The 16,449-nt window shown below is 33.9% G+C and overlaps 1 protein-coding gene across 2 annotated transcripts in view; it reads right to left on the minus strand.

Annotated features, from left to right (window-relative positions):
- NRDC (nardilysin convertase) overlaps window positions 1-16,449 on the minus strand; it is a 112,037-nt gene that overhangs the window by 24,128 nt on the left and 71,460 nt on the right. For both annotated transcript variants that reach the window (XM_004001969.6, XM_004001970.6), the window contains 7 exons: window positions 16,203-16,260; window positions 14,252-14,325; window positions 12,797-12,866; window positions 11,148-11,225; window positions 9,751-9,871; window positions 9,611-9,669; window positions 9,027-9,081 (listed from right to left, as the gene is read on the minus strand). In XM_004001969.6, coding sequence (XP_004002018.1) covers window positions 9,027-9,081; window positions 9,611-9,669; window positions 9,751-9,871; window positions 11,148-11,225; window positions 12,797-12,866; window positions 14,252-14,325; window positions 16,203-16,260 — 515 coding nt within the window. The remainder of the gene's footprint in view (window positions 1-9,026; window positions 9,082-9,610; window positions 9,670-9,750; window positions 9,872-11,147; window positions 11,226-12,796; window positions 12,867-14,251; window positions 14,326-16,202; window positions 16,261-16,449) is intronic.

Consider the following 16,449-nt stretch of genomic DNA (forward strand, 5'->3'; position numbering starts at 1 on the left):
ATACACATGGAGGAACCGAGAATTGAAAGAGACACGTGTACCTCAATGTTCATCACAGCACTGTTTACAATAGCCAGAACATGGAAGCAACCTAGATGCCCATCGGCAGATGAATGGATAAGAAAGCTGTGGTACATATACACAATGGAATATTACTCAGCTATGAAAAAGAATGCATTTGAATCAGTTATAATGAGGTGGATGAAACTGGAGCCTATTATACAGAGTGAAGTAAGTCAGAAAGAAAAACACCAATACAGTATACTAATGCATATATATGGAATTTAGAAAGATGGTAACGATGACCCTATATGCAAGACAGCAAAAGAGACATAGATGTAAAGAACAGACTTTTGGACTCTGTGGGAGAAGGCGAGGGTGGGATGATTTGAGAGAACAGCATTGAAACATGTATATTATCATATGTAAAATAGATCACCAGTCCAGGTTCGATGCATGAGACAGGGTGCTCAGGGCTGGTGGACTGGGATGACCCTGAGGGATGGGATGGGGAGGAAGGTGGGAGGGAAGGTCACGATGAGGAACACAGGTACACCCACGGCTGATTCATCTGGATGTATGGCAAAAACCACCACAATACTGTAAAGTAATTAGCCTCCAATTAAAATAAATTAAAAAAAAAAAGAACAACAACCACCAAAAAAACTGGAAAAAAATCTTTTTAATTAAAAAAATGAATAAATAAAACTGAACTAATGACTAAAAGTTCTATAACCTATGAAATGGAAATACTTTTGCAGAGGAAAACAACCAATTCAAGTATTTTCTGAGCACCCAAATACACGGAATCTTAAAAACTGACATGTCCTTTAGATACCAAGTGGCTCTATTCCTACATTTTACAATGAGGAAATTACTCAGATTAATTAGGTGACTTGCTCCAGAACACACAATAAGTGACAGGCAGAATAAATACTAGAGCTCAGGCCTCTTAACACAGCAGTGAACACTCTTTCCCAAAATACTATATTGCCCAGTCCTTTCCTAGACAATCCGGTTGTTCTCTCATGAACAGAAGACAGAAAGAGAAATAAAGCTGACTACATTCATGGAGGAGAAATGAGACATGAATGTATCAAATCGGAAATCATAGGTATATGCTAACTACTACACTATCGCATTAAAATAGAATACAGAAAAAGTATGGGGAAAAAAGTATTGTTAGCCTTTTTTGCCCCTCCTGAATCATATGTTGATGAGTCACTAAAGTACTAATAGTGTGTGTGTGTAAGATATTTTTTTTCCCCTGAAGTATAATTGATATATAATATTAGTTTCAGGAGTCTGACATAGCAAGTCCATATTTTCATATACTACAGAATGATCACCATAGTAAGTCTAGTTACCATCTGTCACCCTACAAAGTTACTATAACATCACTGACTATATTCCCTATGCTGTACATTACATCCCCATGACGTACATTACATCCCCATGATGTACGTACTTTATAGCTCAAAGTCTGCATGTCTTCATCTCTGCCTATTTCACTTAGCTCCCACAGCTTCAAGTACTATGATTGTTTAAAATTACTCCCTTGATAGAGGAACTGTGGCTCCCAAGGCATGCGGGATACAGAGAAACTGAAGATGTAGTCGATCAGATTTTGGAAATAACTACAACAGGAGGTCTGAAAAACAAAGAGGTCATTTTCATCTCATCAGTCCTAGATGAAGAGGTGAAGTCCTGAGCCTTCGGAGTGGGAGCACTGACTCCGAGACCCTAGGCTACCAGAGAATTAACCCTAAGGAATATCAAATAGTGAGAACTCACACAAAGGAAATCAGCTGAATACAAAACCCAGCATCACTCAACCACAAGTAGCACCCTGTACAGGACGCCACATCTAAACAACAAACAAAACAAAAATACAAACCCAATCAGCAGCACCCAGGATTACCACCTCACTCAGCCTTGCCCATCGGGGCCGGGGGGTGGGGGTGTGGAACCTCAGCATAATTCTCACCCAATATGAAGCTTACACAAATCCCTGGACCAACCTTAGGAGGGCAGAAACCAAAAGGAAGAAAGAATTCAACCCTGAATCCTGGGAAAAGGAGAACTCAAACACAATAAGTTAAAAAAATAGTAATAATGAAAAGGCAGAGAAATACTACACAAATGAAGGAACAAACTAGAAACAGAGAAGTCCAGATAAATCAAGAGGAAATAGGCAAACTACATGAAAAAGAATTGAGAATAATGACAGTAAAGATGATCAAAAACCTTGAAAACAGAATGGAGAAAATGTAAAAATCAATTAACAAAGATCTAGAAGAATTAAAGAATAAACACAGAGACAAACAACACAATTATTGAAATTAAAAATATTCTAGAAGGAATCAACAGCAAAATATCTGAAACAGAGGAACGAATCAGTGAGCTGGAAGATAAAATGGTGGAAATAAATTCTGAAGAGCAGAATAAAGTAAAAAGAATGAAAAGAACTGAGGATAACCCCAGAGACTTCTGGGACAATATCAAACGCACCAACATTCGAATTATAGAGCTCCCAGAAGAAGAAGAGAAAAAGAGTGGGTATGAGAAAATTTTTGAAAAGATTATTGTTGAAAATTTCTACAACATGGAAAAGGAAATTGTCAATCAAGTCCAAGAGGCACAGAGTCCCATACAGGATAAACCCAAGGAGAAACATGCCAAGACACACACTAATCAAACTAACAAAGACTAATAAAACACAAAGAAAGAATACTAAAAGCAGGAAGAAAAAAGCAACAAGTAACATACAAGGGAAACCCCATACACTTAACAGCTGTTCTTTCAGCAGAAACTCTGCAGGCCAGAAGGAAATGGCAGGATATATTTAAAGTACTGAAAGGGAAAAATCTACAACCAAGATTACTGTACCCGGCAAGGATCTCACTCAAAATAGATGGAGAAATAAAAAGCTTTTCAGAAAAGCAAAAGTTAAGAGAATTCAGTACCACCAAACCAGCTTTACAACAATGTTAAAAGGACTTATATAGTCAAGAAATACAAGAGAAGAAAAAGATCTACAAAATAAACCCCCCAAAATTAAGAAAATAGCAACAGGAACATTTATCAATAATTACTTTAAATGTAAATGGATTAAATGATCCAATCAAAAGGCACAGACTGGCTGAATGGATACAAAAACAAGACCATATATATGCTGTCTACAAGAAACCCACTTCAGACATAAAGACACATATAGACTGAAAGTGAGAGGATGGAAAAATATATTACATGCAAATAGGAAGCAAAAGAAAGCTGGAGTAGTAATCCTCATATCAGACAAAACAGACCTTAAAATAAAGAATATTATAAGAGATAAGGAAGGACACTACATAATGATCAAGGAATCAATCCAAGAGGAAGACATAACAATTGAAAATATCTATGCACCCAACATAGGAGCACCTCAGTACACAAGACAAACACTAACAGACATAAAAGGAGAAATTGACAGTAACACAATAATAGGAGACTTTAACACCCCACTCACACCAATGGACAGATCATCAAAACAGAAAATTAATAAGGAAACACAAGTCTTAAATGATACATTAGATGAGATGGGTCTCATTGATATCTTCAGGACATTCCATACAAATGCAGAATTCATCTTCTTCTCAAGTGCACATGGAACATTCTCCTGGGTCACAAATCAAACCTTATCCTGGGTCACAAATCAAACCTCAGTAAATTTAAGAAAATTGAAATTGTATCAAGCATCTTCTCCGACCACAACGCTATAAGACTAGAAATCAATTACAAGAAAAAACACAAACCCACGGAGATTAAACAACAGGTTTAATAACCTAAAGAGACTAAATAATCAACAGATTACTGAAAAAATCAAGAGGGAAATCAAAAAATTTCTAGAAACAAATGACAATGAAAACATGACAACTCAAAACCTATGGGATACAGCAAAAGCAGTTCTAAGAGGCAAGTTTACAGCAATACAATCCTACCTCAAGACACAAGAAAAACATCAAACAGACAATCTAACTTTATACCTAAAACAACTGGAAAAAGAACAAAAAAAAAATTAGTAGAAGGAAAGGAATCATAAAGATCTGAACAGAAATAAATGAAAAAGAAACGAAAGAAACAATAGTAAAGATTAATAAAACTAAAAGCTGGTTTTTTGAGAAGATAAACAAAACTGACACTCCTTTAGCAAGACTCATCAAGAAAAAGAGAGAAGAATCAGATCAACAAAATTAGAAATGAAAAAGAAGTTACAACAGACAAAGCAGAAATACAAAGGATTATAAGAGAGTATTATGAACAACTATATGGCAAGAAAACGGATAACCTGGAAGAAATGGACAGTCTTCTTCCAAGATTGAAACAGGAAGAAATAGAAATTATGAACAACCCAATTACAGGCACTGAAATTAAAGCTGTGATAAAAAACCTCCCCAAAAACAAAAGCCCAGGACCAGATGGCTTCACAGGAGAATTCTATCAAGCATTTAGAGAAGAGCTAAGGCCTATCCTTCTAAAACTCTTTTAAAAAATTGCAGAGGAAGGAATACTTCCAAACTCATTTTACGAGGCCACCATCACCGATACCAAAACCAGACAAAGACAACACAAAAAGAGAAAACTACAGGCCAAATCACTGATGAACACAGATGTAAAAATTCTCAACAAAATTTTAGCAAATAAGATTCAGCAACACATCAAAAAGATCATACACCATGATCAAGCTGGGTTTATTCCAGGGATGCAAGGATTCTTCAATACATGCAAATCAATCAATATGATACACCATATTAACAAATCAAAAGATAAAAACCATATGATAATCTCAACAGATACCGATAAAGCCTTTGACAAAATTCAGCACCCATTTATGAACAGAACTCTTCTAAAAATGGGCATAGAAGGAACCTACCTCAACAAAGTAATGGCCATATGTGATAAGCCTTACAGCAAACATTATTCTCAACGGTGAAAACCTGAGCGCATTCCCCCTAAGATTAGGAACAAGACAAGGGTATCCACTTCCATCACCATTATTAAACATAGTCTTGGAAGTCCTAGCTACAGCAATCAGAGAAGAAAAAGAAATAAAATGATTCCCTCTACTGTGTTCTAAATTTTTTAACCAATTATTTTCACCAGCCACTTATTTATAAGTTAACTTGATAAGTTAATAATCAGAATGCTACTAAATTGAGTGACTCATATTTCCTATGCAAAAACAGAACCCTGGTTAAAAGTAGATCTTCAGTGCCAAGGTGGTGCAGAAAGTACTAGAAGAAAACACGATCCTTCATTTTGTTTAAAGATAAAATTCACATACCATAAAATCTACTTTTAAGGTATACAATTAAAAATAAAGTATATAACTCAGTGGGTTTTGATATATTTATAAAGTTGTATAATCATCATTTATATCTGTTGATAGTTCTAGATTCAGAATATTTTCATCAGTCCAAACAGAAACTTCCATACCCACTAAGCAGTTGCTCCCAGTTACTCACAATCCCTAGCTGCTGAAAACTATCAGTCTGTGTTCTGGCTCTACAATTTACCTTTTCTGGATATTTCATATAAAGTGAATCACACAACACATGACCTGTGATGTCTGGCTTCCTTCACTTAGCATAATGTTTTCAAAGTTCATGCATGTTGTAGAATGAATTAGTACTTAATTCCTTTTTATGCTGAATAATATTCCACAGTATGAAAATTATACATTTTGTTTAGCCATTCATTCAGTGAAGGACATTTGGTTTCCACATTTTGGTTATAATCAATAATGCTGCTGTGAACACAAGTGTACATGTATTTATGTGGACATACATTTTCAATTCTCTTGGGTATATACCTGTAAGCCAGTAACTTCTGGCTTGTAGGTATCTCTACGCAAAACTTTTTAAGGAGGTCATTGTTTTCTAAAGCTGCTGCACCATTTTACACTCCTAATTGTATTACACATTATATATATTTATATATGCTGAGTCCAAGTTCCCATGTGAAATAAAAATTATTTTTAAATTTATAAGTTATAAAAGACTGGTTTAAACAGTCTGAAAGAGCACTTCTATTTGTCTTTACTGACGAAAACAAGAAAAATGTCTGAAGAGAAGATAGGTCAACTTTCTTAGTAAAACAGAAATATGTAAAAGCTGAAATAAGCTGAGCTACTTGAGTTAAAATTTACCAGTTCAGAGATATGAACCATTCACATTTGTTCTTTGTTCTGATTAGGTTTTGATCTAAAATCTTTTGGATTCATGTTTTAAAATTAAGACAAGCATTCAGTAGCACTGCACTAAAGGTAAAAAAAAATGAGCTACAGAAAAGGTTATCTTGAAATGTCTTGCTAAGAAGGAACTAGAGGGGCAGAAAGAAAATGTTACTCAACTAATGCTAAAAATCCAATCCCTAAAAAAGGAATAAGGCTATTACTTATGGTAGGCCCACAATCCTTACTCCCACTCTCCCTAACACAGTTCTAGCCCACATGCTGCCACAACAGCTGACAAGAACACCAAAAATAATCAGGTTTTTTTCCATCAACTGCTAAGGTTGATGGAAAGGCTTGTGGGTTCTAGGCATATCAATCTATTTAGAGATTATGTCTATAGGACCATCAAATGGCCAATATAAATCACAACAGCTCTCTGTTTTCATAGAATAAGATTTCTATTTTAAATGACTTTAATCATATAGAGCAGACTGCACAGGAATCAACAGCAACTGGAAGCTTATAGCTTTTACAACCTTGTCCTCATGTACTTAAGTCTTCCTGACTTGTAGCAGATACACAGGGAATTGTTTCTAATGATGATCCAAAAAGGCAGATTTCAGGATGTTCTATGAACTGGTTCTAAATTAGGGCTCTTAATCAAGGGTCCACAGATACCTTCCACAAGATATCAGTGGACAAAATCAGGGAGGGTGGGAAGCATGAATTTGACTGGGAAGAAATTATATATTTTCATTAAACTATAACTTAGTATTTTTACTCATTTATGAGTATATAGGCAAAAAAATCATAGTAATATTATCAGCATCTATGACTACAATTAATCAAAATCACAATACAGTTGTAGATATCTCAAAATTGCACACTCACTGCTACTTAAAGTTGTAATAATTATTAGATCTACCATTATATCTTGTTATTTAATAATATATCAATAGAGACCTATATTACTAATTCTTACTATTTTAAGTACTTTATTTCCATATTCCTTTGAAACCTACTGCATTTTATCTTATGCATTTAAAAACAGTATTCTATAAAAAAGAACCCTCCTACCCTACTGCTGGGAATGTAAAGAGGTGCAACCATTATTGAAACTGATGGAGGTTCCTTTAAAACCTAAAAACTGAGCTACCATATAACCTAGCAATCCCTCTCCTGAGCCATTTATCTGGAAAAGATGAAAACCCCAATTTAAAAGATGAATGCACCCCAATGTTCATAGTAGCACCATTTATAATAGCCAAGACAGAAATAACCCAAGTGCCCATTAACAGCTGACTGGTTTAAGACGATGTGATACACACACACACATACTGGAATATTACAGCCATTAAAAAGAATGAAATACTGCCATCTACAACAATGTGGTTGACCTAAAGGTATCATACTAAGTGAAGTAAGTCAGATAGAGAAGAACAAATATTGTATATCATTTATATGTGCAATCTAAACACAAATGAATCTATATACAAAACAAAAACAGACTCGAAAACATAGAAAACAAACTTATAGTTACCAAAGGTGAAAGAGATGGGGGGGTGGGGGGCGGTAAATTAGGAATATAGATAAGATACAAATTACTATACATAAAAGAGATAAGCAGCAAGGACTTACTGTATAGCACAATGAACTATATTCAACATTTTATAATAACCTACAATGTAAAATAATCTGATATATACAATATATAGATACATATATATCACTGAATCACTTTGCTGCACATCTGAAACTAACACATAATACTATAGATCAACTATACTTAAATTCTATGGTCTGTATAAATATTTAACAGTATTGTTTCAATGTTAAATTTTCTGAGCAGGACAATTTTAGTGAAGTTATATAAGAATACGTTTATAAGTAGCAGATGCATGGTAAGAGGTATCATGATGTCTGTAATTATGAAACCTCCAAAAAATACATACACACACACATAAATAAGAGGCATGAGAGAGAAAAGAGAAGGAAAATATGGCAACATATTAAGAACTAGTAAACCTAGGATGAGGGATATACCAGTGATCATTGTACTACTAGGGCAATATTTCTGAGTTTAAAAAAATGAAGAGATAAGAGATTGTTCTAAGGAGGGGTCCAAAGGATTCAAGAGATTCCAAAGGGATCCAAGACACAAAATGGGTTTTTTAAAAACCCTGCTTTAAACTTGTTACCTTTCCTTTCATCCTTTTATATACCCTATGCTATAGACATGAAAAGACCATTTCCTTTTCACAATACCCCAGAGTTCCTTACTTATGTGCTTCCTAATACTTAGAATGTGTCTAAACCTTACCTATTTTTTAATACTGAATTCAATTCAAATTTATTATACCCATAAAGCCTTCCTTGACCTATTCCAATCAAGACAAATGCTTTCCTTACCCTGAAAGCACAAAGCGCACTATTTCTAACATTACAAATAGTAATCACTTCACATTACCCTGTAAAATATATTCACAATATTTGAATTCCCAAAATATAAGCTCTCTCCATGAATGTTTATCAAAGGGATCAAAGGGATCTACAGATGAAATGACTACACAAATGAACGACTGCCACACAACAAATGACCTGTGTCAATCTGCCTAATTCTCTCTCTGTTACTCAATATAAATGCTCAAAAACACAAGAGTTAATTTTCAGATAGCCTCAAGGCCATCTTGAGAGTCACATGACAGAGAGTGGCAGAATTAAAACTCCAGGGACACTTCCAAAAAGAGGAACAATGTCCACACCAGTTTCAACTTGGTCACAGATAATATTTAAAGAGTTTTACTTCTAGTACCTGTTCTTGGTAATGAAATTCATTATCTTCAATTTTCTGAATCTCTTCAAAAATTCTATGAAAAAAGAAAATTATAATTAGAAGACATATTTAAATTTCTCACTGGAATCATTGGCAAGAAAAGAGAAGTATAAAAATAAACAGAATGCCCACATAACCTGTATATTTAACATACATTCACATGTAGAATAATAAGGGTATGGAACCAATAACAGAAATTTAAAAGTGAAAAGTATTAGTCACTCAGTTGTGTCTGACTCTTTGTGACCCTATGGACTGTAGGCTACCTGGCTCCTCTGTCTATAGGGTTCTCTAGGCAAGAATACTGGAGTGGGCTGCCATTCCCTTCTCCAAGGGATCTTCCTGACCTGGGATGGAACCTGGGTCTCCTGCACTGCAGGCAGATTCTTTTACCATCTGAGCCACCAGGGGGGTCCCTAGGTAAGTGAAGTTTAAGCAAGAAATGCCTGGAACACCATCAAGGTAGGCCTAATCCATGTCGATTGGCAGCCTGAAGGCTAAAACATACTAGGATTGACCCTTGGTCTAATTCTAATAAGTATATATATATATATAAATATTACCTTTTCTCTGGGCCAAGCTTTTGCAGCATTTTTAAATACTGGAAGACAGTATGAGCAACCTAAAAACAAAGCATCTAATTATACTGTTGCATAAAGTGATATCTACGTAACTTAAAAACCCCTCCATTTTAATTATTTACCTCATAGAAATGTTCATAACCCTCATCAGTCAATGTAATAGAAATGCTGAACACTGAGTAAGTAGAATTTTGCTCGAATCCTGTCTCACCATTTCCACCAAAGAGTGCAAGAGCCCAGCACCTACAGTGAGGAGAAAAAATTATTCCAATCGGTATCTTGGGATTGACAGTACACAAATGCTTCAAATTAACAAACTAGGTAGGCCTTCTATGTAAAATATGGGAAGCCCAGACTTTGAAGCAAACATGGCTTCCAACAGTAAGTTTAAAAGTACAATTTTTTTACAAAGTACAAAGCTTCCCAAGGAATTGTAGTGCATACAGAAATGACCAGAAGGAAATAATAGTTGGTATTTACTCCTTCAATGGAAACCCTAATATTATAACATAGTAAAATATTAAGTCTTATGAAGCTACAGTAATTTTTTGTTGAAGAGAATAGCATAAAATATTTAGAAGCATGTTTTCTGGAAAGCATTTCTCTCTCTCTCTCTCTCTTTTTTGGCCACACTGCTCAGCTTGCAGGATCTTGGTTCCGCCACCAGGGACTGAATCTGGGCCCTTGACAGTTAAAGCATGGAATCCTAACCACTGGACTGCCAGGGAATTCCCCTGGGAGGCATTTCTCACATCTCATTTTGAATGATCTCCCAGAAGAAGCCTTAAAAAAAACTTCAGATACATCCCTACTTAGAATGTTAAGTAAGCTCTTTGAGACCATCAGCTAACCTGACTGCACAGGTTATATAGGAAAAAATCAGTCAGACTATATTTTTTCTAACTAGAATAATCCTGAAAGTCTAAAATAAGAAAAGAGGAAGCCAGAATGAAAAATTTGAAATTCTAATAAAGTACAGTAAGATTAAAAGGTTATATAAATCTAAAATCATATAACATTTATTATATAAAGAATATATTTAATTTCATTCCCCTTTTTTACTAGTAACCCTGCCCCTCGGCTTTCTTTGAATAATTTAGTACACATCAATGTTTTAAAAGTCTTTAAATTTCTCATCCACCTTCCATTCTTGCAAGGAATTACTTTAATGTGTTTTGGTCCTGATTCTAAAGTTATATTTCTACTATTTGACTAGGTAACTTAAACAAGTGCTTAAATGCTTTAGGAAACGTTCTGGCTATTTTCTAAAACACATGGCTGTTCACAGTCCCACATATTTCTATAATTTATCCACCCAATGAAGTTTTCATTAAAGTCTACCTTCTGGGGTGAGAAAGGCTGGAGATCCACAGCATTTAAAATTGACTTTATTATTGTTCAAATGCAAATTCTTAATTAGAGCTAACCTTTTATGTAATTCAGGACTCATGGTTCTATAAAACTGTTGTCTATTATTTTTAAGAGATTGCTACACTGAAAATATTTATTAAATACTTGCTTTTTTCTAAGGTAAGAAAGAATGCTGCCTTTGCCTTCATGTCCAACCAGCCAAGAGATATAATGAAGTGGTTTCACCCTTTAAAAAAAAAAGTTAAGATCAGAAATTTTAAAATATTAAGGTATAAATACCTTAATTTTACTTTAGAAAATCTTACTTCTGAGACTGATATTTGAGAATGTGGTTATAACTTGTTTTCACATAAATTCCATTAAATATGAAATTATAATTAATTTGATAGCAGCAAGACAGAAACACTTGCTTCTTTGTTAAAATAAATTTTTCCCCACAAAAGCTAATTTACTGGAAGTTCATATATCTGGAATAAACATTGGGTTAAAACAAATACACAGTCTATTAAGAAAAAAACAACTAGATCAAAACATATAGAAATGGTACAGTCTTTGGAAAACAGAATCATGGATGACTTTTTTCCACTTTTTAGTAGTTCTCAAGATTTCTACAATGAATTACACTTTAGTAATCAGGCAGAGGATAAACAAGGCTTTGCTAATTAAGAAAACAGAATAAGAAAATACAAAAAAGAGGAAGAATGGTGTATATATAGTATAATTCCATTTCCATAAAAAGATATGTTTTATATTTATTATTTTAATGTCTGAAGGATATACAAGAATCTATTAATGTTAGGCATATTTGTGAGGACAGAGGAGATGCAGAGTTTTACTTTTTACTTAATATTCTTTGTCCTTAATATTACATAAGCATACTATTTTTCTAATCAAAATTCAAAACAAATAGAATAAACTTTTAAATATGCATATGATCATTTTAACATTTTTGGGGATACTCTAACATACAATCAATGAATATTACTACTTCCTATATTATCCCTACACTAAAAAAAACAAACAGACAATACACATGTTCTCTGCTTTCTAAATGGAGGCATACTGATCTTGTTTGTTAACTTCAAGGGACTAGATTGTTAAAAGCATTTTTTACTGAACTGAGCTTAAGCAAAACACAGTACTTTTCTTTCCTTCTGCTTGTGTGTCTTCTTGGGTTTGTTTTGTTGGTAACAGTTTTAGAAACTTAAGCTAACTTTTTATCAGTTCATTAGCATTTATTTCTAACGAGAGAAGCCTTTGTACCCACTTAATGATCCTAACCTTTAAAGAATTTCTTAGCTCATGTATATGGCTCCTGTAAGATAATTATAAGAATAAACTGAAATGTTTTCCTAACTTCTACAAATCTGACCTAACTCATTCCCAACTCAAGTTCTTGAGATTTATGCTGTAGTTGTATGCCACACTCAAAATTACTTAATTTTACTTTTCACAAGATCAAACTAAATGGTCACCACTAATAAATAAATCATAAGCTAATATATATTTATACTCAAAGTACTAAAGAAATTATTACAAAAGTTAGCATTCACACTGAGATACTTAATTTAAAACACTCAGGAAAAACAACTAATCCTAAGAAAACTCTAGCTTTTATATCCAGGAAGATATTAAAACATATAGCAAAGGCAAAAATCCTGAAGTAGTGGTGTGCCAGTTTATCATCTTACCTGCATTTATAAATATGGAGTGCCCAAATTTAAACCACTCAGTATGTTTTTAAAATATGATTCTCAGTCAGTATCTAATGGAGTAAATTTGCCTTTGAAATCTTACCTGTAATGCTGCTGTTGAGGGGGAAGTGCCCATGTGATGGTCAGAGCATGGATTTTTCTAATTGGAACAACTGAACAAAAATATTTTTCAGAAGAGCAGACATAAGTGTTTCTCCACAACTTATATATACTATGTTACATGAAATTTAAAACAATTCTATATATTTCATCCTCTAATAAGCAGGGGAAAGTTAAACACAATGCAATTATTATTTCAAGTTGCCAATTTTCCACTTTGAATACTGCAATTTTGTAAATTTCTTTTCAATTTGGTTTCACAGATAGAGAAGGCATAGATAAAAGAACTATGAAAATATGAACACCCCTAAGGATGGATCCCTTTTTGCAAGAACAGGTACATGACTAGGAATAAGGAGACCCATGGCTGAAATCTAGCTCTACTACTATCTTGCTATGTGAGTTTATAGGACTTTGAGAAAATAAACTGCATTTAACTCCTTCTGAATTGGTTATGGTATGATGAGTTGGGGTAAATTAAAGTAACTCTAAGATTCTTCCCAGTGCTACTATTCTACGATTCTTTGAAGAGAAAATCTACAGTCAGAAAAAATACAACCAAAAATAAGCTGTCTCTGGGAAGAGTCAGCTTAGTTAGAATGGAGGCAGCAGCAAATAAAGTGTGTGACAAAAGTCACTGGTCAGAGAAAACAAAGAGGAAAGAGACTGGCAACTGGGGTGAAGAAGAAGAAGGGAATAATTAGCCAATTAGGAGAAACAAAAATATTTGTCATGATAAAAAAAAGTAAAGAAAGAGAAATGGTGAATTAGGAATGCTTTTGCAATATTTACTATAGGCAAACTATTAAGCAAATTATAGCATAACCATGTAATGGCTCATTGGGTGGTTATTACAAACATAATATTAAATGAAAAAAGCAAGGGACAGAAGTGTATATACTTTATAATCTTACTATGTTATGAAAATATAAGTATAGAGACTCGAAAGAAAATTTGCCAAAACTCCTTCTCTGGATGGTAAGATTTACGGGTGACTCCCCCTACCCATTTTTTTTAACACTAAATTTGTCTCATTTAATAAAAATTAGTTTTACAGTGAAGATAAACAGAAGTTATTTCCAAAGTGTTTTCCCATCCTCTGTTTTTGTCTTTAAAAGGCAAAAAAGAGCAGAATATAGATAAAATAAAGTAGGAAAGAAACAAAAAAACACCAAGAACAGGAGGAAATGAGAGAAAAATAGGAAGAAAGCACAAGACAGACTCAAGCAGCATCAAGGTACCAGACCAATGAATCTGCTACTAGTTAGTGGCCTGCTATCTGTCACTAGTTGGATTTCCATTGTCTATCTACTTCCTTTCCAATCTAGCTGTACTTTCTGTTGTATTCTCATTTTCAAAGAAAATTGGCAGCCCCGATTAAGTTTTAGAGAATGTGCTAAAGTTATTTCAAATAGTTTTAAACCTTTGGTTCACGAACCTCTATAAAGTTTGTTAAATGCTGGTGTGTCAAATGGATCCGTTAAATGGCCAAAGTTTGGTTTGGGTAACCCACTGAAAATAAAACAAATACATTAAAATTTAATTGGCAAAAGCCTTTATAAGCAGTATTTTTAGGGATACCTAAACTGATAGGTATTTATAATCTATTCTATGTGCCCCTGGTTGAGAAGCATCCTAGGCATAAGCGAATGGATGGCAAGAAAGCCACAAAATCCTGAACTACACAAACTATTCTTAACTTCAACCCAAATAACTCAAATACTTTTAAAACTCATGGGAGACAGAAAACAATGAATTGAAGGGACCTCCCCTCCCAATATTTACTGTCTCTATCAGTCCCATTCAACTTTAGTTCTCGTCTTAGTAGAAAGCCATTTCAGAGAGAAAGTTTATACCAGAGATATTTTTTTGATACAACAAATACACACTGAGTGATTCTTAGAAATCAAGTATGGTATTAAGCACTGTGGTATTTAAAAAACTTGGATTCTTCCTTCTAAAGGCTTTGCACACAGTTGAATATACTGTTAACTAATATTTCTCCTAAATATGGTCAATATGAAATCAGTATTAATTACCCAGAAGACTTTTTAACCTGTCTGATTAAGGAATGAAAGTTCTTAATGAATAATATTTATAAGAATTTTTTAAATTTAAAATTCTTATCAGGGATTGACCAACAAGACCTAGTGAATCCCTCTATTCTATATGTGTTGTGCTTAGGTGCTCAGTCTTATCTGACTCTTTGTGACCTCATGGACAATAGCCCGCCAGGCTCCTCTGTCCATGGGGAGAATGGACAGAATTCTCCAGGCAAGAATACTGGAGTGGGAGGCCATCCCCTCCTCCAGGGCGTCTTCCCAACCCAGGAATCAAACCCAGGTCTTGCATACTGCAAGCAGATTCTTTACCATCTCAGCCCCTCTATTTGAAACACATTTCAGTCTGTCACTTGATACTTAAGGAGCTAATATTCATTTTTTATAAAAACAAACAAACCAACCCCATAATGTTGGCATGGCTTTCATTATCTTTCCTTACTTAAAAGTACTGTTAGTATCAATGGAAATTTACATTAAGCAAGATAATAATAACCAATCAGTTGTTATTACAAATTATTCTAACATTTTTAAAACTAATTTCTCTTTCATAAATTTAAAACAAATTGTCTTGGAATGAAGAACTGGAAAAGTCTAGCCTACTCACCTGATACAAGAAAAAAACAATCTGATTTCATTTAGTTTACTAAAATGCAAACTGCTAAGAGTGAGAAGAGAAACTTATTTGCTTAAGACTTAAATTTTTTGTATTCTCTGTAATAAAAAATGTAACAATAAAGTATCTTTTAAATATGCATATTATTTTTATGAATTTGAAGTGGACCAAAAAATAGCAGCTTTCTGAGCTGGAACTCTACATCCAATTTTGAATAAAAGGCAATTTGATTTAAATATATGCAACAGGCAATATGTAAAGTGAATTATCATCTACAAGATTATTCTTTTGTGAGGGAAAAGCATTCCAAGTTCCAAACCACTGACTTAAAAAGCAAACCTTCAGAACATAATTTGTTCTGAGGCAAGGGATACATGTAAGTATATGTATATTCTACTCTCAATACAATAATACAGTTTCAAGCACGGGACACAGTAACAAAAAAGCTCTGAAGAAACATAAAATGAGGCATAAATTCTTCAGAGTTACTGCTTACTATAAATTTACAAGCTTGGAATTTTGAACTACAGAAACTATGGAAACTTGGGTATTCAAGTCAGTTTTCCCTCTCAAAGGCTGTGTTATCTTGCTGTGTTATCTAAACTACTTTAGGTCTTAATTTAATTACCCGTTTAAAAAAATAAACTAAAAGCAAAAAACAGCCTCTTTAACTCCATGATTAACTCCATGATTTATGAAAATAAATGTCTTACTTGTTTGGTATCTGAGAGAAGATTTCAGTCACCCACTTTTCCAAAGTATCCAGAGTTTCTTTGCGGAGAAGGCAGGAAGGAGACAAGAAAGGCAATGTTGTTATTAAAAGTAGAAATGCAATTAGATTTCTCATGGATCTTTAGCTATAAAACAAAGGAATACTTTAATTTGGGCATCACTTGCCACTCCTTAACCAGTAATCAGTAACAGGAAAAATAACTATTTAAGTCTTGAGATACATATAAT

This window comes from Ovis aries, chromosome 1 (genome assembly GCF_016772045.2).
Source record: "Ovis aries strain OAR_USU_Benz2616 breed Rambouillet chromosome 1, ARS-UI_Ramb_v3.0, whole genome shotgun sequence".
In the NCBI taxonomy this organism is placed as follows: Eukaryota; Metazoa; Chordata; class Mammalia; order Artiodactyla; family Bovidae; genus Ovis; species Ovis aries.